At 37.0% G+C, this 25,378-nt stretch overlaps 2 protein-coding genes across 2 annotated transcripts; both read left to right on the top strand.

Annotated features, from left to right (window-relative positions):
- Nucleotides 1–8,342: 8,342 nt before the first annotated feature.
- LOC136837997 (uncharacterized) lies at nt 8,343–12,591 on the top strand. Its single transcript, XM_067102860.1, has 4 exons — nt 8,343–9,849; nt 10,051–10,667; nt 11,085–12,224; nt 12,568–12,591. The coding sequence occupies exons 1-4, from the start codon at nt 8,343–8,345 to the stop codon at nt 12,589–12,591; spliced, it is 3,288 nt and encodes a 1,095-aa protein (XP_066958961.1).
- A 148-nt stretch (nt 12,592–12,739) lies between these two features.
- LOC136837996 (uncharacterized) lies at nt 12,740–13,618 on the top strand. Its single transcript, XM_067102859.1, has one exon. It carries the CDS (start codon nt 12,740–12,742, stop codon nt 13,616–13,618), a length of 879 nt encoding a protein of 292 aa, XP_066958960.1.
- Nucleotides 13,619–25,378: the final 11,760 nt, after the last annotated feature.

Below are 25,378 nucleotides of genomic sequence, written 5' to 3'. Positions count from 1 at the left end.
CTAAATGGCAGATCATTTCAAAACAAATACTGTCACCTCCAGGGGCAGATTTATTGCTGTTCAACAATGCAAATTCTAACTCATCCATTTAAACTTTCTATTATAATAAATATCTTCTATGGTTTCAAAATTTATTGTTATTAACTCTATATTATTTTTCCTAGTTCAGAAATGCTCACCTAAATTTTTGTCGCTACTTACTTTTGCTAAACTTTCACCTATTACATTACTTATTTCTTTAGGATCAAGCATTCTTTTCCCATCTTTTATTATGGCATGTCTAGGTGGTTTAACATGGGTACCATTTATTTTCCTAAATTTTTCCCATATTTTTTGTATGGGAGTATTATTAGAGAGATCTGATACATATTTTCTCCATGAAATGATTCTTCCTTGAATTACTTCTCTTTTAAATTTTGCAGACTCTTTGTTATATAGAGGTTTTAATGTATTAATTTCTAATAATAATATAGTCAGTTTTTGTAAGTTTTCTTCTAATATCGGTAATGATTTATTTATTTTACTGAATTTTCTATTCAAATTATCTAATCGTCTCCCAATTTGGTATTTTACTTTTATTAATTCTGTTAGTTTTTCAGACCACCATGGGACTTTCGTGTTTTGTTGGATGAGATTTGGATTTTGGTATTGCTTTATCAGCTGCATTTGTAATGAAATCAACAAGAAATTTATTAGTTTTATTGTGGTCTTTTGAATATTCAAATGGTGGGATATCCCTAGTGTGGAATTCATATTGCTCCCAATCTGCTTTATAAATGTTATATTGAGGGACATGCTTGGTGGGGTTATTTTGTAAAAATGAAATTAATATTGGGAAATGGTCACTTGTATGCAGGTCGTCAACTGTATTCCGATCTAATCTATCTACTATTTTTGTTGTACATAGAGTTAAGTCGATTGAGGAAAATGTTCCATGTGTTTTAGAAAAATATGTGTTGATTTTATTGTCATTTATGCAGCAAATGTCATATGAATCTATGAATTCTTCTATTTTACTCCCTGCTCTATTTGAGTCTGTACAATTACAGTCCCACATCGGGTTGTGGGCATTAAAATCACCTACTATTAATATAGGTTCTTTCGTGTTATTAGGTAATTCTTTAAGTTTGTCCAAGTCATAATTTTTATTGGGTTGGTTGTATAAATTATAAATTACATAATTATCGTTTTTTATTCGTATTCTGATACTCGATATTTGCAGATCATTAAAGTTTACAGGTACTTTGTCATAACATACTTTGTTATGTACATATATAGCAGTACCTAAATTTCCTTCTTCCTCTCTAGATGAAGATGCTACGGTATATTTACCTATTGTTGATATTGTTTTGTTGACATGTTGTAGACATAATATCATAGGTTCGTATTCTTTTAGTAATCGTTGTATTTCTCCTAGGTGTAATCTGGTCTGCAGACCATTTACGTTCCATTGTATTATATAGCTATTGAAAAGATTTTATTATAACGGTCGAGTTTTACTCTCTTTTTTTGTATTATCAATTTGGATTTTTTCTAATAATTTTCTTACGACATTCATTTGTTTTTCTTTATAATATATTAAGTGCTCAACGCACATGCAACCTTTTCCATGGGTACTCAAATCTGTGGTTTCTTTTTTTCTATATTTCATAAAGTTTCTTATAATGTTTGTTAAGCCATCTTTTGTTATGTTTTTGTTATCGTTGCACAATGCAATAAAACAATCATTACATCCACAAGAGTTGTCATGTATATTTCTTTCTTTATTTGTTCTTGTTGTGTCAATTATTGGTGATGGAGTAATCTCTTCTCCTTTGACATATTCATTGTTGTCTAAGGTATGGTTGTCTCCCACTTCTTCGGTATTTTGGATATCTGTATCCATTGGTTTTACTATTATTTTAGGAGATAATGGAATATTCTTAATTAGTTTTTGTTTTTGTTCTTTCTTCATATCTCTTGTTTTTGTTTTAACTGACTTTTCTCCAACAATTGTTGGTTTCTTTGTTTTGGGTGGTGTTCTTTCCAATGGCCTTTTTTTATCTTTAATTTGCAGTCTATCAGGTCCCTCCTCTGTTATTTCTGTAGTAGCATCCTCCTGTGTTGTTTCTATTTGCATTAATATTTCAAATGAATTGGATAAAATGTTATCCATATCATTTGTCCCTGTTTCTTTATTCTTTACCATTTTAGTTTTTATTTCTAAGGTATTAATTTCTTCCTGAGAATTACTTTTCTGTGCTCCGTTATTTCTATTTGTGTGCATTTTTGTTTCATTATTGGTTTTTGTTGTTAAAGAATATGTACGTTTCTTAGACGGATCTTGAATTCCTCTTACTTTCAATTCTAATTTAGCTTCTTTTACAGACATTCCAGTTCTTTCTTGCAATATTTTCAACTCTGTATTGTATATATAGTACATACATTCTTTGGATCTTGCATGATGGTTTTGCCCACAGTTTATGCACTTTGGTTCGCTGCACTTCCATTGTGTGACATGTTCTTCAGATCCACAATACGCGCATACAGGTTCATTTCGACAATATTTTTTCGCATGTCCATATTTACTGCAATTCTGACATTGTAGCGGCTTTGGGACGTATGGTCTTACTTCTCTGGTTTGGCCTAAAATTTTTATTTTCTGAGGTAGGTCTTGTCCCTCAAATTTTATTTTTGCGATTTTTAAGACTTGTTTATTCTTTTCTTTACTTGGCAGATCATATAGTTCGCAATCCTGTACTTTGGGGTATCTCTTTTTAAGTGAGTCTAACAGTATTTGCTTTTCAACTGGCTCGTTATTATTCTCAGGAAGTACAATAGTACCCTGAATACTGTTCATAGTATCATGTTTTTTTATTTTTATATTTATGTTATCTATATTTTTATTGATAAATAATTTTCAGATTGACTTTTGTCGTGGCCTCTATAAGCCAAGTTTTTCTTTTATTTGTCTAAACGACATTTCAGTCGTAGAGTGTCTGCTCAATAAATAATTTTCCAACTTGAGTGCTGATATTTTCTGGTCAGTTTCTAAGGTTAGAAACCTTGACCAACTGCCACTCCCAAAGAGGGAGTCAAAGTGAGTCAAGGTTGGGTCAAGACGGTATTTACTTTTTATTGGTTTCCTTTGTACTGGAGCATATCGTTCCAGTGTTATTGCATTCTGAATTTGTTTTGACTTTTCTAAAGAAGGGTTGTCAGATGAGGTTCCAATGGTTGTCAACCGTGCCGATTCGCTACCATCAAAGGGTCCAGGGGTACTCAAATCCTTAAACTGACTTGTCATAAAGATTGAGGGAAAAAAAAAAAAGTAAACCTGAAAACCTTAAAAAGATATCATCAGCCTTTCACGGAGTTCATTCCTCCATTAATGGCACAAGTGAGAACCGACTCCCAAATGTCCGCAACCCTACCCTACCCCAAAGGGGATGGCACAACATGATTAGAGTAGCTCAAGTGTAAGCCAACCCGCTTGATAGGACTGAGAGCATTACTAGAATACAATCATCCCCACCCTAATCACATTATGGGCAAACCGGACAGAATGCCGAGAGTCCTATTCCTAGAACTAGACCCCCCCCCTGGAATCCGTGGTCCAGTCCCGTAGAATAGTTCCGCCTGAAAACTCAGGTTCGAACATTATCGGGCAGTTGATGGTCCTGCCACGGTTCTCACTATTTAGCTTCGGATATAAACCCAATCCCAGCTATGATATCTTTTCCTATTTACCAGGTCCAAGAAATTTGTACGAAAGTGAAAATATCCACGCCATTTAAATAGAAAGGTTTGTAGGTGATCCGTCAAGGCCCGGGCTCTTATTCTTCGTAAGAACGAAGAAGAAAAGCCAGGGCCCCTTACCCCCTCACCACGTGAAGGAACCTACTTCGAGGGGGAAGGTCATAAGTAAAGAAAGCGTTACTGAAAAAGGGAAGTTGAAACGAATCCTCCACAAGGATGTGAAGAAAATAAAAAAAAATAACTAATACAAAACATAAAGTTCACCTATATGAATAGTCTATAAAAGAGGAGAATAATCAGATCATAGCAATATTAAAAAAATTAAATACAACTTGACAAACTCGAGCGGGGAATAACGTAGAGAGAATCTGAATTTAAAATAATAATAATAATAATAATAATAATAATAATAATAATAATAATAATAATAATAATAATAATAATAATAATAATAATAATAATAACCAAAAGAACATAATTAATTGTTGGGTTAAGTTAAAGTTTAGGTAATATGAAAATAAAGAGGCAGTTGAACAAACTCGAGCGCAGAATGGCGTAGAAAAAATAGGAATTCAAAACAATATAATAAAATCGTAAAAAATCGTCTGTGCTTTGAATGAAACCCAGCGAAGAAGTATATCAAACTGCGGAGTTAATATACGTAATGGGTCCCACTAATCTTACGTTAGTCATCCAGAATTTTTTCCTACAGATTTCATAAATCTCTGGGATTTCTTGGAAACTTATGTGACCGTAGCAAAAGATCGAAGTTTTATATGCCATTCTTTCGAGTGGACGTAATGAATCTCATTCATTAATCATGAATTTATTATTCCAAATTACGTCTCATTCATAAATCATGAATTCATTATTCCAAATTACGTCTCATTCATAAATCATGAATTCATTATTCCAAAGAGTTTATACTGCAATGCAGGTTGAAGATATTCTCCACCACAAAGTGTCCATTCCCCCACTGTGCTTGGTTCTACTAATACTTTACACTTGGGGAATGGCTGGTGACATTGATGCAGATTAATAACCAACGGGAATTCTCATTAGCGTGTATTTTTTTCCTTTTTTGGAAAATTCGGAGACACTCTTTACTGTATTTACCACAAACCTACAGTAGCTTTCATTCGTTACTTTCAAGTAGCTTATTGCCTGTATTTTCATCAGTTCTATGCATTACAAAATGATACTCTCATGGAAAATAACAACAGATATTATCGTTTTGGCATGTAATTTGTTACATCAGAAAGCTAGAAGTTAGTATGAAGGTAAAAAGGTAATATTTACTTTCGATAAAATATTCGAACGTGACTATCGGAAACCATTGAACGAGGAGTGAAATATCACCCTGGAATTATAACCTTCTCTCGGGTCACCCGTCAGAACACACAAACTACATTAAGGATAAATTATCTAGTATCCTTCTCCTCCATGTCGAGTGGCGTTCATCTTCCTCACTGACCTCAATTAAGCTGTCAGCGACAAACGGCGTTGCATCGGAACGACAAGGTGCGAATGAAAATTCCGTCAATGCCTGTTGTTCTTTTGTGTCTGAAAAATAACATCTCCAGTGGTTTCTTCTGGTACTTCTATTATACTACTTATTTCTGATCTATTTATTTTATCTAAGAGTAAAACTTCATTTAGTATTTTTCCTTCATAGTTCATTACTACATTGCTGCAATCATAACTACAGGCGCCTTGATTTTCGTGAGATTCGGTGTTTTGGTAATCACCATTATTCATATCTGAGTAATTATTGATATTGGAGTATATATCATCTATATGTGCATTGTTGAGATGTGCACTTCTCAACAATTCTGTATTCTGGGATTGTGGGAATTCCTCTCTTCTATCTATTTTCATTTTATCTTGCTTGCTATGGTTACTTATCTGTCTTTCCTGTATGTTCGTTTCGCTAGTCGAAACTGTCTCAGACAAATTAATCAGATTTGGGGGAAACTTTTCTTCGTTAAGCGTAAAATTTACGCTCTTCTGACTATCATTTTTCAGGCTAATCTTGCCTTCACTACACTCTAATATCTTTCCACATCTCCTCACTGACTTAAATGAAAACAATACATGTGCGGGCAAAAATCTGTCTTCTAAAACTAGGAAACTTTCAATAAATTTATGTGACAATATATCAATTTCTAGGTTCACACTCCCTAGACTTTTGATCTGTCTCCCCGATACTCCTTCTGTTACTCTACTTTCACTCTGAATCTGAGTTTCTGCAGTGCCTAATATTTTGTCAAAGTTATTTTATCAATTATATTTACGGTGCTACCTGAATCAATGAGTACTGTGCATGTCTTTCCATTTACTGGAATTTTTACTATAGGCAGATTCTTTCTATTTATTCCTTCCTCTTTCATGGGAAATATTACTTCTTTGCTGTGTAAATAGGAAAATGCGGATGAACCTTCATTTCCCACTGTAACTATTTCTTCTTTTTCTCTTCCATCTCCTTGAAGTGATTCGCTTTCTTTTCTCTGTAGAGGGGTTAATTGTCACTGGTTAGATGCTTTTTTTTATTTTCGGGCGACTGTTGCTTATCTCTGCAGTCTCTTTACTGGCTTCCTTATTATTGAACCAACAGTACTTAGTTAAACGCCCGATCTTTTTGCAAACTGCGCAGATTTTAGGCTTTCTGCATTCATTAGTGGAATGGTTTGCATACCCGCAGTTTTCACATGTTATTTTTGGTCTAGCTCCTTGTGCTGCATAATTCTCTGGTTTTGAAATATTTGTTTTTGATATCTCATGGGTGGACCGTGAATTGTCCATTCCTCGACGCATTCTGTCTTCCTTTCTGGTTTGGATTCCACGTTCTTCGAGCATTTTGTGCATAGTTCCTTTGAAAGGAAGTTTGTCTATTCCCTACTTGTCCTGAATAATCTTGTACATGTTATTTCCTCTATATGACTCACTGGTATTTCTGCCCTTCCTTTCATTTGGTGTTTCTGTTAACCCTGGGAATTCCTTAGATTAATCTACTTTCTTCTGAATTTCTTGTCTCATGGCTATTAAAGCGGTAAGGCTATCACTTTTAGGATCAATTTGGACTTTCTTGAACGCTTTCTTCTCTTTTTCTCCAAGTGCGTTGTACAGTGCATGGTTCCAAATGACAAGTAATTTAACACATATCTCAAACTGACTAAATCAGTTTCTGTATCATCAAAAGCATCCTTATCTCCTCCTATGGTGATGTTTGTTTTTCTTAAGTCTTTTAGCACTTTATGTGTTGCTTCTTCTATATCTGTGTGAAGATTTGCTATTGATTGCCCATCGTAGTTATTATTATTATTATTATTATTATTATTATTATTATTATTATTATTATTATTAAAATAGTTTAACCAGAACACTGAGCTGACTATCAGCTCTCATAGGGCTGGCCCGAACATTAGGAAGAAATGACAAGTCTAGGCTAGAAGCCTAGCACTGGGACCTAATAGGTCACTTGTCAATTATGAATGAACGAAAATTAAAACAAAATTAAAAGCTGTAAAATGGCATACGCTTTCATACTGGAACATACTCACACAAAAAATACATTTAAACTCATGCTTCCATATTGTTGTTACTTACAATAACGACATGGAAAATCAATTGTTATTGAATATCTGTTTATGTTGTATATGGAAAGTGTTCTTTTATATCGCGTGGTGTCAAGTGGAGATGTGCAGGTTTGTGTACAAATGAATGTTTAATTTATATTTAGTTGTAATAAGCGTTGTTACCAAAGAATATTGTCTTGCGAATAGTTTGTATAATTTGTTAACAATGCGATGTAAATTGTTTGATAGTTTCGTTCGGTTCGTGTTGTTTTGGTGGCTTAGTTCGTTTTGTTGTTGACTCTTGTCGTGAGCGGACGAGGCCAAAGTCGTGGGTATGGGTGAGAGAGCAAACGAATTATTTTCATAGTGAGAGGTGGACACGCGGACCGCGTTCAGTTCGTTCCTCAACTTTGTAATGTGTGGTTAGGTAGCCGGAGGATTTAGTAATATTTAAGTGAACAGAATTTCGCTTCGATTGTATTAAACATGTCGTTCCTTCCCAGCGTTTAATGAAGTAGATGGATGAATCAGCCGAAATTTGGATAAGTATCATATATTTGATTTGCCTTGATCGGGATACGTCGCTTGGGATATGCATATCTATGCGTGGGATTCCATGACTGAGTAAATTGAATATATATTAGTGGTATCGTGGTTTACCCGTGCCTATTGTAATCCAAACCCGGCAATTGCGTCAATAACATCATATAAAAACTAGTTTCTGAAACATGGATGAAATGAAGAAGAATGAACCCATCCACATAGTTACCCCGTCCTTCCCCTTCAGATTAGGAGCTGGGTTAAGTATGGTACAGGGCCTGCACATTCCACTACACACGTATAGTAAAATTTCTCCTTTTCATTGATTGTTTAATTTGGGAGAAAATTATTGGGTGATGAGTCACCTTTGTGAAATTTTGCGAATTTAACTTTTGAACCAGTTATTATAGTTGGATGCATATTTATTAATTATTGAAATTGTGAATATATTATATTGTATTTGTATTTTCTGAGTTTGGTCTTGTCACAATGGAGTCGTTGATGCGTAGACATGGCGGTTATAAATCCGTTATCACAAGTTTTCTTGGGAAGATGACCGGAGTGATCGATTCGGGAGACATTGATGCTATAACTTCCCTTAGGGATTCTATTGAAGATAATTTGAAGAAAGTTCTTGCTTTGGATGAACAAATTTTGGATTCAGTTAAAGTAGAAGAAATGTCTGATGAAATGTTAAATCAAGCTGAATATGCAAGAGACGTTCGTACACGTATCAGCAAACTCAATAGCTCCATTACTAGCATTTTTAAATTAATAACTTCTCCCTTCGATCCGCTAACGCAACCACCACCACTACCTAAAGCCAGTATTAGATTGCCCAAACTGGATCTTCCGCATTTCTCTGGAGATATATTAGAATGGAATTCCTTCTGGGAACTATACAATGTGTCAGTACACCAGCAGAAAGACTTGGAACCAATTCAGAAGTTTTCATATCTAAGAAGTTTGCTCACAGGAGAAGCTTCGAAATTAATCTCGGGATTTAAATTTGAGGCTGCCAATTATCCACAAGCTGTAGCTCTTCTCCTATCTACTTATGGAAAGCAAGATGAGATTAAGCATGTTCTGGTGAGAAGATTGCTGGAAATGGAGTCTCCTGCTGCCAATTCTGAATCACTGCAAACTTTCAGAGCTAATTTTGAATGCTCAATAAGATCGCTTGAAAGTGAAAAGCTGGAATTAAATGAGCTTTATACTATTTTGCTCTATACCAAATTTCCTAAAAGTGTCAGTGAGATTGTGAAGCGTAGGTGTGGAGACGATTGGTTGGTATTAGACACCTTTAAGAAATACCTAGAAGAGGAAATTAGCAATTTAAGAACTTTTGTTTCCACTGATGTGAATAAATCTGAAACTCTGTCGTCAATATCTACCTTCACAGTAAATCAATCCCAAGCTGTTAGACCAAAAAACAAAGGAAATGTGAATAAGTCCAGTCATCAGCAATCCAGAAGATGTGCTCTTTGTGATAATGAACATTGGTGGACACAGTGCAAAACTTACGCAACAAGAAATGAAAGGTTGAATCGCATCAGAGCTTTGCAGTTGTGTTTTGTGTGCGCTTCTAAGAAGCATTTTAGTGTGGACTGTGACAAACCAAGTTGCAATAAGGGTTGTAAGATGAGACATCATCGCATCTTGTGTGATAGAGACCAAACAAGAAAACAAAGCAAGAATAAACCAAGTGGTGTACAAGTGGGAACGCTATCAGTAAATGAACAGGACAAAACAAATAAGTTGGGTAAGCGATCCATATTACCGACAGCAACAATTCCCTTGAAATGGAAGAAAGGTCGCATGGTACGACTAAGAGGGCTGTTGGATACTTGTGCCGAGAGAACGTTCATTAAAAGATCAGCTCTACAGAGACTGCAATATAGGTCCAAAGGAGTTGAAAAGATAGCCTTGAGAGGTTATCTAACTAGTAAACCTGTTCATGAATACGAGATGATAAGCGTCGCCATACTGCATAAAGGTGAATTGATAATAATGGACTGCATAGTGGTGGATGAGCTGCCATAATATGCGAAGAAATTCGACGTTAAGAGAAGTTTGAGGTCGTTATGTAAAACTAAGATCAGCTTGGCTGATAAAGATTTCGATTTGCCTGTTGAAAATCAATCAACTATTGAATTGTTAATAGGGGTTGATAATGTTTACAATATTTTGCATCCAGGGTTCAAAAGGGTTAGAAATTTAATATTGCTGCCGACCATATTCGGTTATGTGGTGACCGACACATGTAGTGCTCCCCCCACTAGGGAGACTCATGTGACTGTTTTGAAGCTACCTGTACAAACTGAAGAAATTGAAGCTACTAATAATGAAAATCCCAAGACTGATCTGGACGCGTTGTGGAGTTTGTACAGATTGGGAATAGATTGCAGTGAGTTGCGAGAACAAGACCAGAGGGTCTTAAAGGACGTTGAGAGCACTATAACCTATTCTGAAATTGATAAACAGTATGTTGTGGCGTTGCCGTGGAAAACCAATAGATTCAGATTGATGACAAATTTTGGATTAGCCATGAGCAGACTTCGACAGCAGAGCATCAAGTTTCAGAAGGATGTGGATTACTTGGATCATTATCAGAAAATCTTGCAAGAGCAAGAAGATAGAGGATTCATTGAGAGGGTGATCTATAATAAATCTGATGTGGATTGTCATTACTTGGCACATCATGGAGTGCTTAGAGACAGTGCCACTACTCCAATAAGAATAGTGTTTGATTGCTCATCAAAACAAGGTAAAAATGGATTAAGCCTGAATGATTGTCTATGGACTGGACCACACGTAACGGCTGATCTGCTCAGAGTCCTGCTGCAATTTAGAACTAAAACCTTTGCTTGTATAAGTGATATTGAGAAGGCATTTTTAATGATTCAGTTGCGTGAAGAAGATCACAATTATACGCGTTTTTTATGGTTGGAAAATCCAACAGATCCCAACAGTAAACTAATAGTATACAGATTTAGAGTAGTATTATTTGGAGCTACATGTTAACCTTTTCTTCTAAATGCAACCATCAAGCATCACTTAACCACTGTGGTCTCGTGGTTACCCCGGTCCAATACATTGGATGTAGTGGAAAAAATGAAGAGATGTCTGTATGTAGATAATTTGCAATTTACGGCTAATAGTGAATCTGAGTTAATGGATTTATACTTTAATGCCAACAAAATTTTTGCTCAAGCTCACTTATATTTGAAGGAGTGGGTTAGCAATAGCGAGTCTATGCAAACTATTGCTGCTGCTTATCAAATTGAAGCCAAACAAAAACCAGTTCATAAAGTATTGGGATTAAATTGGGATAAAATTAAAGACGTCTTAACTATCAATCCAACTCATATTAATAAAACAAGTCAAACAAAGAGAGAAATTCTCAGTACCATTGCCCAAATATACGATCCATTGGGATTGCTTCTCCCTGTTACTATGAAAGCGAGGATATTTTTACAGAAATTGTGGAAGCAACATCTGGATTGGGACGAACAACTCATGAACCCGCTACAAGAGGAATGGACTGAATTACGCAAGGACTTAGAGAAGTGTCTTGAAATATCTTTTCCTAGGAGTGCTAGCCTGGGAACTGTTGATAACTTGCACATATTCTGCGATGCTAGCAAAACTTCATATGGTTGTGTGGCCTATAGAGCAAATGGTGAAAGCTCTAATACAATTATGGCAAAGGGTATAGTGGCGCCCATTAAGGAATTGACAATTCCGAAATTGGAATTAATGGCATTGTTGCTAGGAGCAAGAATAGCCAAATTTATTATTGACTCCTTTGATGAAAATGAGTTTAAACAATTATATGTCTGGTCAGACAATAAAGTCGCCCTTAGCTGGATTGTATCCAGTAATGTTCAGCCTGTGTTTGTGAGAAACAGAGTAATTGAGATTAACTCTTTGATTCCGGGGTCAGTCCTATCTTACGTACCCTCATCTGAAAATCCCAGTGATTGGTTGACACGGGGAAAGAGGGCTGAAGTGTTAGCAAAAAACTCCTATTGGTGGGAGGGACCCCCTTGGTTAAAAAATCACACTCTGCCAATTGATAGGTCATGGGTGGGGAGTACACATATGCGGGGTGAACAGGACATTGTAATCAACGTTGTAGGGGACATAGATGAAACACGTCTGCTGGATTGGGAAAGATTCAGCAGAGCTGACAAGGTCTTTAAGACCATAGCTTGGATAATGCGATTTATAAAGAATTGCAAACTATCAACCAATGACAGAAAAACTGGTGGTTTGACTCTGGAAGAGTTACAAGAAGCAAAGGTTAAAACAATTGTTCTCGTGCAGAGAGAGTACTTTCCAGAAGAATATAAAGCCCTGAAGAGGGAGGTAACAAACCAAAAATTGACATTAATTCGCCAGTTGAATTTGTTTTTGGATAATAATGTAATGAGATGTAGAGGCAGGTTGGAACACGTGACACTGCCTGAAGAAGTCAAATTTCCTACCTTACTGCCAAAGGGTTGTGTTCTGAGTAAGTTAATAATAAGACGACATCATGTGATGCAAGCACACATGGGGTGAACGCTACTGTAGCTAGTGTAAGACAGGAGTTCTGGATTCCACAGCTGCGACAACTGGTCAAGAGCGTGTTACATCATTGTGTGATCTGTAAGAAAGTTCAAGGAAAACCATATAGAACTAATATAATACCCCCATTGCCGGAATTCAGGGTACAACGGAAACAACCTTTTAGTGTTACGGGAGTAGATTACACCGGGGCATTATGGATAAAAGAAGGGAAGCAAATTCCGGAAAAGGTGTATGTCATACTATTCACATGCCCGATCACCAGGGGTATACATCTGGAAGTAGTCAGAAATCAGTCCGCTGACTCATTCCTCATGGCCTTCCGGAAGTTTAGCAGCCGTAAAGGCTTTCCTTCACTAATGTTAAGTGACAATGCCATTACTTTCGTAGCAGCATCTGAATATCTGAAAACAATGGCAGATAGTCCCCTTTTTCAAAAACATCTGGAGAACATCGAGTGTAAGTGGAAATTTATACCAGCAAGAGCACCTTGGTTTGGTGCAATCTGGGAGAGACTGATCGGACTATTGAAGACCTGTATGAAGAAGGTGGTCGGTCGAGCTCTTCTCAGTTATGAGGAATTATCCTGCATTTTGGTGGAATTGGAATCTATCATAAATGACAGGCCACTAAGCTACATATCGGGGGACCTTGATCAGAAGGAGATTTTAACACCTAATCATCTGATCTTGGGTAGAAAATTAAGATCCTTTCCCAAGGAAACAATTAATTGGGAGGAGGTATTTGAAGATCCATTGTATAGTAAAACTGAAATTGTCGAGAAGAGATTCCTTTACATATCCAAATTGTGTGATCAATTATGGAAAAGATGGGAACATGAATATTTGGTTTCTTTAAGAGAAACTCATCGAATTGGAGTCCAACATAATTCTTGGCCCAAAATAGGAGATGTCGCCCTTGTACATGATGAAGGGCCAAGAAACAAATGGAAGTTGGGTCAGGTGATTCAGGTGCATGTGGGGTCTGACAATGTAGTTAGAGTAGCTACCCTCAAAACCTCCCATGGCCAGATCATGCGTCCTATTGTGAAATTGTACCCGTTAGAGTTGTGGCAAGAAGTTGAGACTCCTGATCCTGCGAAAATTCCTGAAGTGAGTACCCGACCATCCAGGAGGTCTGCTCGGGTGGCTGCAGAAACTAGAAAGGATTTGATTCAAAAGGGACTGTTGTAAATAGTGTATTATAACTTTTCGTGGCGGGGAATATGTCGTTACTTACAATAACGACATGGAAAATCAATTGTTATTGAATATCTGTTTATGTTGTATATGGAAAGTGTTCTTTTATATCGCGTGGTGTCAAGTGGAGATGTGCAGGTTTGTGTACAAATGAATGTTTAATTTATATTTAGTTGTAATAAGCGTTGTTACCAAAGAATATTGTCTTGCAAATAGTTTGTATAATTGGTTAACAATGCGATGTAAATTGTTTGATAGTTTCGTTCGGTTCGTGTTGTTTTGGTGGCTTAGTTCGTTTTGTTGTTGACTCTTGTCGTGAGCGGACGAGGCCAAAGTCATGGGTATGGGTGAGAGAGCAAACGAATTATTTTCATAGTGAGAGGTGGACACGCGGACCGCGTTCAGTTCATTCCTCAACTTTGTAATGTGTGGTTAGGTAGCCGGAGGATTTAGTAATATTTAAGTGAAAAGAATTTCGCTTCGATTGGATTAAACATGTCGTTCCTTCCCAGCGTTTAATGAAGTAGATGGATGAATCAGCCGAAATTTGGATAAGTATCATATATTTGATTTGCCTTGATCGGGATACGTCGCTTGGGATATGCATATCTACGCGTGGGATTCCATGACTGAGTAAATTGAATATATATTAGTGGTATCGTGGTTTACCCGTGCCTATTGTAATCCAAACCCGGCAATTGCGTCAATAATATCATATAAAAACTAGTAAGTAATAATTTATGGGTAAAACATAATATAATATGGTATGTCCTTTTATGGAAATCTTTATAACACAACGCAGTGCATTCTTTAAGTAGAGAAAGGGTCTTGAATTCTCTAAACGAATCTGGTAATTTATAATTTTCTGTAATTGACTGAAGTCACTATGTGTTGTCGCTCATTTGACCCTAATGAGTAACAAGACATATATACTCACTAAAATGGTACATTAAAATTCAAAATAAATTAAGTAAAATCATAAAATTTACTTGTTTTAAAATTCATTATACTGATTGATTGATTTTTTATATTTTACCAATTAATTCGCAGCTTCTCATGAACATTAAAATAGGCATTGAGAATGTTGAAGATTCTGACAAACTTTCTTCTATCGGTCTATTTCTAAAATTTGATAATCGCTGCAGGTTATATTTTGGACACTCACACAGTATATGCTTAACTGTTATCAACACATTGCAATCTGGGCATCTGGGATGAGGGCCACATGGACTGTTCATTAAGTGTACATGTCAAACGAGTATGGCCTATTCGAAGACGCGTCAGAATTACTTGTGTGTGTCTCTCTCTGATATGACGTACTCCATTTTCCAACACTGGATTTTATCTGTTTTAATTTATTATTTTCAGGTTCTTCGTTCCATATCTTTTGCCATTTTTTTACAATGACTGTTTTTATATATCTTGTATAGTCACTAATAGGGATGTCTACATTTGTTCTTGTCATGTGGACCGCTTCTTTAGCTGCTTTATCAGCCTCTTCATTTCCCTTAATCCCTACATGGGCAGGGATCCAACATATTTCAATCTTTTTCCCTTATTATACAATTTATGGAGTGAAAACTTTATATGTTGTACAATATTATTTTTTTTATTATAGCTTTGAATGGCTTCTATAGCACTTCTGGAGTCGCTATAAATCGCAAAATTATTACATGAGGCTTCTCTAATTATTTTTTATGGCTGAAACTATTGCACGTAATTCAGCTGTAAATACTGAGGCATTATCTGGGAGAGAGAAATGATACGTTTTGTTTTGGGATACTGCAGCATATCCCACTCCGTATTGTGACTTAGATCCGTCGGTGTACGAGTATATTGCGTAATGTGGACCTTTTCGGATTATAGCCCATATCCAGAAATCATGAGATCACATTTGTCAATACGAAGGCGATTGCGGTTGTATGGTCCCAAACGAAGAACTGTCGTGGTATCCAGAAATCGTATGACGCCCTCAACTTCATCGCATCGCATCGCTGGTTAAGCAGGCTTACCTTACTGGGAATGAAATGCCTGGAATCGATGATTACAAGGCTGTATCAGTATCATAGACAATTTCTTTTATTACAGTGATATTGAATTAAAATGTCTTTATGTCTTTACTATTTATTAGAGAAAGATACTGCATATCTGTAGTATATTTTTTATTCTTGATATTTGCTGTCCTGATTCCGCGCGAAAATGTAAACAAAGAGTCAGGAAATACGCAAGCAACTAAATGGGAATATGGAGCGTGCACCCCCAATAGCTGATTCTCAGCGTTTAATGCTTATTAAATTCCAATAGCTGATTCTCAGCGTTTAATGCTTCTTAATTTAATAAAGGAGCTTGAGAATGTGATCACGGACCGATCTACAGGAAGCAGAACTTTGGAAAAAAAACGTGAGGCATGGGAAGATGTAACGCTCAGGTTTAACGCCATGTATCCTGACTAACCTCCTCGTTCATCAATGCAGGTCAAACGCTGTTTTGACCACGTAAAACGCAAGTAAGGATGTATTTTTGTTTTGTAATTGTAGTCAGAGCAACTTTAGGCTGCTGTGGGCAAAATGGTGTGTAAACTACCAGTAAGGTTAAAAGTAATCTACGCCATGGAAGGCCTAGGCTTGTGCTGCCTGTTAAATAGTTAATAATAATGACATCGGGCTAGCCTGGCCTAGCTTATCCAAGGGAACACCAGTTTATCATCTTAAAACAGAGAATTAAATAAAATATAGGCCTCGAAAATCGGGCCTATAACAGTTGGTGGCAGCGGTTTAAAGTAGTTAACAGAGTTAGAATGGGTTAGATAGTTAGATAATTGGATAATTAGGTATGTATATGCTTCCGAAGAAACATATTTTAGTGTTGGCATCTCAGAATAGGATTTTGTGGGGGTCAGCAGTGTTAGATGTTGCTGTGAGGCGAGAGTCTCTCCCAAGCTAGTATTTCTTGAAGAGTGCTTTGTGCGTGTTTAATAATGCGTACGAGTTGTCAGTAAGGGATTAATAGGGCATTATCGCATTTAGGGCAGTGTTTAGGGATATATTGACGGGCATAATGTGAAGTAACTGCGGTATTTTGACCGCTTGTGTGTGTGTTAAAACACGTGAAGACGCGCAAGGATTTTTGTTCCTTCTCTCTCTCTCTTTCCTTGGTGAGAGAATTCGCGCGCTGCTAAGCAGAGACGTACATAAATTAAGTGTTATTATTTTCTTTTTGTTGTTACTTTAATTTGAAATTGTGCTTTTCGTTGTGTTATAACTGACGATAGGGACAATTGTGTGAGTGTTTTTTTCATTGTGTTGTAACTGATGCTCTCTTGCGACGGCTGTGTTACGTCAACTCCGCGGTGACAGTAATTGCTTCACGAGTTTGGGGTGGAGCGTCTTGCCTTCTCTGCCACGCCTGTATGAAGCATTGTGTGCGTGTCTCATGTTTTTTTTTTTTTTTTTGGTATAGCAATTGGCTGTTCACATCGGCGTTTAGGGTGTAATAAGGGCAATGTCTTATTGTTGTATTGTTTCTGGGAACTTTTATGATTGGGTAGTGTTTTATTTGATATTTGTGAATTACGGGGTGCAAACATTTTTGCGCAAGTGGGTATGCGTTTCTTAGTATTTTTTTTATTTTTTATAATCACATGCGTACGTGCATTGTTCTGGGTGCATATGTGCGTGTGGGTAAAATGTGTACGTGTATGTAGGTAGAGAGGGTGCATTTGCTTAAATGGCATTTTCTGCTTGGACAAAGGAGGAAGTGTGCATCCAGCAGTTTTTGCATCTGGAGACAGAGCGAGTCTCTGAGGGTTTGGCGCTAAGCACTTTTTCTAAAGGCGTCATCAGGCCTGGGATGAGGATTGAGGGGGTAGTAGGGAGAGGGAGTTGTTGTTCGTAGAGGGTGGGATCTCTCTCTCTCTCTCTCTCTCTCTCTCTCTCTCTCTCTCTCTCTCTCTCTTTGTGCTTGAGTGGCGATTCCCATTTTTCTTTGAGTTCTTTTTGTAGCTTGGCCTTGGAAGAAGTGAACTTGGCCTCTTTGACTGACTAAAGAGAAATCAGCTGTGCACGTAAAAAGCACTTGTATTTTTTTTTCCTCCATGGGCCTTGGTCATTTAATTGCAAGGGTTAGCTAATTTTGAAATTAATCTTTGGAATTTAGTTTGATGATGGGTTTAATTCATTGGGAATTTATTTAAGGGATTACTTAATAATAAATTTAATTTTTGGGTTTACGTAATTTTGAATTATTTAAGGGTTTAATTTTTGAATTTTATGGTGGGTTTTGTAAACTTTTGATTTAATTGTGGGTTTTGGGAACTTTGAATTTGATTGTGGGTTTAATTAACCTGGGATTTAATGATGGGTTCTGATTAATACTTTCTTTTGAGTTTTGGGGATTAACTGGTAGAGTAAAGGGATTTAACATTGTAGCTTTTGTGTTGTAAGGGAATTCGGTTAAAGGAAATTGTTTTGCCTTCGGTTTTTTGTTTTGGTAAAGGGTATACTTTCAGGGGACCTTGGGAACTTTTGCGTTTGTGATTAGCCAAGAATAAGTTTGTGAATTTAGGTACAAAGAAGGAAGTTGCAAACATGAGGGGAGGAAGTAGTGATCAGAGACTCCTTAGATCAGCCTATGGTTGTGTAGGACGCGGAGATGCCGTCCGCGGTCCGAAGAATTTTGTTGCAAGTCAGAATAGCCCAAGACTGATGGGTGGCTTGAGTTATAGGATCCCACGGGGTCGTTGCTTTAATTGTAATGTGCAGGGACACATTAGGAGATTTTGCCGTGTTAAGTATTGTGGCAGTTGTAAGAGTTATGATCATCCTTGGCGGTCTTGCCCGTCTCGGAGACACTATGATGATAGGCCCGCATTTCAGAATTTTGGTAGCCCAGATAAGGAAGTGCGTCACGCGAATTGTTCAAGGGGATCGGGTAGTTGGCAGACAATGTCGAAAGACCGGTCGTTTGTAAAGGAAAACTGGATGGGTGTCTCTTGGGATATTGGACTTTTGGGAGAACCCGCAGGGTCGGAGCCTATTGTAATTGGGTCTGTACAGGGTATGAATGTAAGGGTCTTTATAGATACAGGAGCTTCGATTAACCTTATAAGTAATGAGTTTTGCAGATCGAAGTTTCCCAATCGATCTTTGAGACCTGCGCAGGAAGCTGTATGCGACATTCAGGCAAATAAATTACAAATATTGGGTTGTGTAGATATAGATTTATCCCTCGGGGGGAGTTCTTTGATGGAACATTCCTAGTTATAAAGGGATGTGCTTTGGGAAATGCACTGTTGCTGGGACATCCGGCGTGTCGGAAAAGAAAGATATCAGTTCATACAAGGGTTTGCTGTATAACTGTGGGAGTGCCTGGTGTGTTTGTACCATATGAAGGGGTAGACGTGAGTGTAATGAGTGAGAATGTCTCGGGAGTATATGAGGATCCGGGGCTGAATGATGAACAGGTGCCGGGTAATGAGAAGCACTATAAGGGGGTGTTGGCTGATGATGTAGTGCTTGGTCCGGGTATGATCGCGATGGTAAAAGTTCGTGTAAGAGGTGTGCATATATCCAGACAGATGCGTGTGGATGAATGCAGTGAGAAGTGGAAAGGAATTTTGTGTACGAGTTCGGTAAATAATATATCAGGTTCAGGGGAAACTTGGGTGGAGTTGCTAAACTGTAACGATACAGTTTGCAAATACCTGAAGGGTACTTATACAATCGATTTTGTTGACTGGGTCGATGAAGATAATTCAGTGAACATTGTCGGGGTTTTTTGTTCTTTCTCAGAGGCAGATTTACAAGCTAGAAGGCACGTTTTTAGGGATCAGTTAGCCAATGCTGATTATAAAGAATTTGCCGGGGGTGTAGAAGATGTTCTGGTCGAGTTTGCGGACATAGTCGCACTCGAAGGGGATAAGTTGGGATTAACGAATATGTTAGAACACAAGGTTCAGTTGGAGGACAAGACTAAGCATATATTTGTTCCTTCATATAGAATTCCTTTTAAGATTAAGGAACAAGTAGGAGAAGAGGCTAATAAGTGGGAAGAAGAAGGCATTGTTTGGCCTAGTTCATCACCCTTTAATTTTCCATTGCTCCCAGTCCCGAAGAAGGATGGCTCAGTCAGAGTTTGTGTAGACTTTAGGAAACTGAATGAGAAAACCATTCCTGATCGCTACCCTGTGGCGTGTTTGCCAGATTTGTTTTGTGAGATAGGAGGTAGGAGTATTTATAGCTCAACTGATCTAATGCAAGGATATCTGCAAGTTCCGCTGAGTAAGGAGAGTCGAAAGTACACGGCCTTCTCTTTGCCGAAGGGTCATTATGAGTTCACACGAATGCCATTTGGTTTGACAGGCAGTAGGATGACTTTTACTAGGTTGATGAATACGGTTTTGCATGGCTTGTTGGGGAAAAAAAGTCCATATCTACATGGACGATATATTAGTTGCCACTGATTCATTAGAAGAGCAGCTAGAAGTTCTCAGGGAAGTTTTTACAAGATCTAGATTAGCGGGTTTGAAGATAAAGTTAGCTAAGTGTAATTTTCTCAAGAAGCAGATAGTATATTTAGGACATGTCATTTCTAAAGAGGGTGTCAGGGTAAATGATGATAAAGTTAAGGCAATTGTGGAGTTTGCTACACCCAAGACTAAGAAGCAGGTTCGGTCATTTTTAGGGATGGCCGGATTTTTCCGTAGATTTGTGAAGGGTTTTTCTGTTCTGGCATCTCCCTTGACAGATGTTCTGAGGGATGATGTGCAGTTTGTTTGGGGAGAGGGACAGCAAGTAGCTTTTCAGAGAATCAAAGATACTTTAACAAATTCCCCAGTGTTGAAGTTTCCGGATTTAGAACGTCCATTCACGTTGGTAACAGATGCGAGTAATGATGGGATAGGCGCATGCCTTATGCAGAAGTTCGATAGAAGACTCCATCCGATTGCATTTTACAGTAGGAAGTTTAAGACATGAGGTAATAATGAGAGACTCTGGTCAATCGTAGATAAGGAAGATTTTGCTGTAGTGTCTAGTTTGGTGCATTTCAAGATGATTTTATTGGGCAATCAAGTAGAGGTTCTGACGGATCATAAGCCATTGGTGGATCTTTTTAATAAGCCATATCTTTCCCCAAAAAGAGCCCGGTGGTATTTGACAATCAGGGATTTTGATGCTAAAACAAAGTATATAGAGGGCAGACAAAATGTTGAAGCAGATGCGTTGAGTAGGAGTTTTGCTGATCATGAGGATACTCATGTATGTTACGTATCGGGATATAGCAGTGACTGGGATATTAGTCTGGTAGAAAGAAAGCAAGATGAAGATGAGATTCTGAGAGACGCAAAAGCGTTTCTTAGAGGGGAATTTGTTAGGAAGGGTTATAAGCTGCCTTTTGCAGGACTTGAATTAGAGGGTAATTTGTTAGTTAGGAAGGTTAGATACAGACTGAGAAATAGTGAAGATAAGGGCGATACGACGCAAATAGTTGTTCCTACGAGCTTAGTACCTTTTGGAAGAATATGCTTAGTTCGGCAGAAGACTTTGTGAGAAGTTGTTCAGTTTGTAATGCTCGTTTCTTGTAAACTGGGTTCATTTCCAATTCCCACCAGACCCACAGAAAGAGTCCACATGGACCTGCTGAGCAATTTCTGTGAATCTAGTTATGGCCATAGGCACCTGTTGATGGTTGTTGACGAGTTAACTAGGTTCGTAGAGATTTTCCCGTTGAGGCATAAAACAGCGGAAGAGGTGGCAATTGCATTTTTTCATGGGTATATTTGCAGATACGGAGTACCGGAGGGTTTGATTACAGATAACGGACACGAATTTGTAAATCGTACAATGCAATGTCTTGCGGACTTAATGGGGATTTAAAAGGTTAATATTATACCAGGGGTTTTCAACCTGGGGTACGCGTACCCCAGGGGGTACGCCAAGGGTCAGTTAGGGGGTACGCTGTCCCCATGGGTCGTTAGGGTTAGGGGCCTGGCCGCCCACCGACTGCATAGCCACAGGTAAATAATTATCAAGAATTTTCTTTATTTTTATGGAATTCTTTATGTTTACAATATTGTTGGTTATGTCAGGAGGGTTGTGTACTTACTTCCCTTCAGTACAGTACTTGCAAATATACACAATGGAATGTTTTTCTGCGTTTGTTTTGTTTTCTACTTTATACAAAGTGATGGGGGTACATTATTGACATTAAAAATACCCAAAATGGTACGTGGGGAGAAAAAGGTTGAAAACCCCTGTATTATACCATATAGACCGGAAGTGAATGGCCAGTGTGAACGAGCAAATAGAAAGGTCATTGAAGCTCTTAGAATGACCGTGGGAGGTAATGACCCAAATTGGGACTGCCATCTTCCACAGGTCCAGCATAGCATCAATGGTATGCCTAGTGATACCATTGGAATGTCTCCCAATGAAGAGCTGTTTGGATACCCAGCACAAGGCGCGTTCGATTTGCTGCCCATTTCAACAGGTGACGATACTGTAAAGTCGCTTATAGCAACTGCAAAAGAAATATATGCGCGCCTTGCTAAGAATCTTGAGATGAAAACGTGAGACATGGGAGACAGAAGCAATGCAAAGCCAGATAGAGTTAAAGTGGCTGTTGGAGATAAGGTTTATGTGAAAATAAATGTCAAGAATAAGTTGGACTATAAGCTAAGTCCTAAGCTTGAAGGTCCGTTCCGTGTTGTTGAAGCAAAGAAGGGACATAGATTTGTTCTTCTGGATGAAAACACGGGTGTGTCTCGATTGACACATATTTCTAAGATCAAAAGGATGGGTTAATGGGTATTAGCATGGGTACATTCCTGGGTTGTTGTATTATTATGATAATGGGTATGTTACGGGTTGTTTTTTTTCCTTTCGGGTTTTAATGGGTTGTAAATGGGCATGACTTGTAGTTTGTTGTAATTGGGGAGGACGTTAGTCCGTAGAGTTATAGAAATCTTTAATAGTTCGAGTTCATTGTGATTCTGATGTAAGTTGCAATACTTAGTGTAAATTGTGTGCAGAATACCGTAGAGTTTCATAGATATATGAATTTGGATTGTTTTTATGGATCGCATCTGCGGTTAGGGACTTCATCGTTCGCATTTGGCGATAGTAATTGGTTACTTTGAGTTAATGGTTTGTATTCACATGACTTTGGGAATTATGACATGGGCTAATTTCATAGGAGATTAGACCCATGTGATACTATGTGAGAATGTTATGATATGTATTTGTCGTCTGACGCAATAGCTTTGAATATAGAGTTACAGAATAAGGGTTTGTTATTTAGGATTTTGTTTTGCTGAGTGAACTGTATATTTTTTTTAGCAAAGTTGCAAAATGTTTCGTCGTTGCAACTTAGCTCCATTAGAAATGTGAAGGAAGGAGTTACCAGTTAGTGACTTCTGAATGAAAATCACTGAAATCAGGTCACAAGAATTTTGCTGCATGCTGTACATGCATACACACACACACACACACACACACACACACACATATATATATATATATATATATATATATATATACATATATACACATATATGTGTATATATATATATATATATATATATATATATATATATATATATATATATATATATATATATATATATATATATATATATATATATATATATATATATATACACATATATACACATATATGTGTATGTATATATATATATATATATATATATATATATATATAACTATATATATATATATATATATATATATATATATATATATATATATATATATATATATATATATATATATATATATATATATATATATATACATACACATACACAACAAAACTCAAACGAGTGAGTATGTGTGTGTGAGTAGGTTACACAGATATTGATAACATCAGTGTTGATATAAATGTATTTAGATCTATATACCATCTCCTATACCTATGAAATCATAATACATTCACTGTAAAACGAATTTACCGAAAAAAATTTTGGCAACATGTTTAATTCTCGTACCAAACATCTACAAAAACATGCTTCGTAAACTCCTACTTTTCATATTATTTTTCCTATAAAGTCTTATGCCGGCCGCTTGCTACTAAAAAAATAATTAAATAAAAACAGTTCCTAAACGAAAGGTCTGAATAACAACTAGAGCGATGATAAATCCTAAGAAATCATTATGCAACAGATGAAACTGAGACCCAAAACATAATTTAGGAGAAACTCATTTAGCAATTGACTTATATATCAGGTTGCAGCCTTTTACCGAAAGACAAAAGGGTCGAGTTAACACGACAGTCAAAGGACGAAAGTCAAAGGACGAAGATGCTGATTTAATATTAAACTGGTACATAATTGACAAAAGGAGATTCTAATATTCAACCACATTTCATAAAAGAAAAGGATTTCGTTTACCTGATTATAATAATCGTTAATGACTTTTGTATTCATTAATACTGGCTTTTGGACCTTTAATTAAGCCTAGATCTCATAAGCAAACCGTTACCCTGAGGGTAAGCAGGGAGGATTCAGTAACAAATAAACGAATATTACTACCACATACTGCGAATCATGGAACACATTTTTCGTCTCACAGAGGGGTAGGGTTTCCCTCTCTCTCTCTCTCTCTCTCTCTCTCTCTCTCTCTCTCTCTCTCTCTCTCTCTCTGTACTGCCGAGAAGCAAGATCTTAATTTCAATGAAGTGGCAGTCAGAAGAAATATTGTTTAGTGACCTGAATAAATCAATATATCTTCTTTATGTGAAATCCATGAAGTGACAAAGTAAAATTGACAGAAACGCTAAAAAAACTTTCTATGATAATTTCATTACAAAAAACCCGGATGGGACATAGAGAAATTCCCTTCTATACCTTCTTTCATTTACACTGTGCAATTCACCTCTGCCACGTAAGCACAGCACTCATGTGCTTCCTGGTTCGAAACTTATTTCAGAAGCCTGCTAAGAAGTCTTCTTACATCCAGTTGAAGTGTTCACCACCGGCATGCAAAAGCTCAAAGGACACAGATTCACCCAGTCAAGTCTGCTAACTTTTTTACCATATCGGTAACACAGCCATTTGTTTGGACGCTTGCAATTACCTTAATTATTTTACAAAAAATAATGATAATCTATTAGTCGTTTCAACCATTTTATCATCAGTTCACTAAAATACACTTGAAAGAATAAAAATAAACTATACACCGTAGGAAATCACTGCAAATTAGCTCATTCTACAACATATCGCGTATATTGGTATTTTTTTATCATTGTGGCATACTATATCTCAAATGCCAATGGAAGCCAGCCACTTCAGTTCTGCCACGAACAGTATATGTTGATATTCATGACCCCACTTTTCTAGCGTCTCAGTTTTGTTTTCCATTAACTTCAATTTCCTAATATTAAAACACTTTCGGACGCCTTTTCTTACATTGTTAGCAGCTTTTTGGATGCATGCATGCATATAGGCAAGTGTTAAATTAATTTATCAAGGCTAATTCGTCCTCTATACACACACACACACACACACACACACACACATATATATATATATATATATATATATATATATATATATATATATATATATATATATATATATATATATATATATATATTAAAGTTCAAGAACATTAAGCCACAAATTTCGTTTTATTTCCAATTCACTATACATCGGGAATAACTTACGCCGAATGGGATTCGAACTGCCGCCTGGTTGGGGAACATCATCAGGTTCTGTCAGTATATTCCAAGTGTGATGTA

Source organism: Macrobrachium rosenbergii, unplaced genomic scaffold (genome assembly GCF_040412425.1).
Source record: "Macrobrachium rosenbergii isolate ZJJX-2024 unplaced genomic scaffold, ASM4041242v1 13908, whole genome shotgun sequence".
Classification (NCBI taxonomy): Eukaryota; Metazoa; Arthropoda; class Malacostraca; order Decapoda; family Palaemonidae; genus Macrobrachium; species Macrobrachium rosenbergii.
Note: the sequence above shows the minus strand (reverse complement) of the source record. Positions and strands in the feature narration are given on the sequence as shown.

What these genes read in the sequence shown, in the direction of transcription:
- LOC136837997 (XM_067102860.1), top strand. Translation starts at nt 8,343, where the DNA reads ATGGAGTCGTTGATGCGTAGACATGGCGGTTATAAATCCGTTATCACA. An exon ending in CGTCGCCATACTGCATAAAG is followed by an intron (nt 9,850 to 10,050) that starts GTGAATTGATAA and finishes TTTTGCATCCAG; the next exon opens with GGTTCAAAAGGGTTAGAAAT. An exon ending in ATAAAGCCCTGAAGAGGGAG is followed by an intron (nt 12,225 to 12,567) that starts GTAACAAACCAA and finishes GCCGGAATTCAG; the next exon opens with GGTACAACGGAAACAACCTT.
- LOC136837996 (XM_067102859.1), top strand. Translation starts at nt 12,740, where the DNA reads ATGGCCTTCCGGAAGTTTAGCAGCCGTAAAGGCTTTCCTTCACTAATG.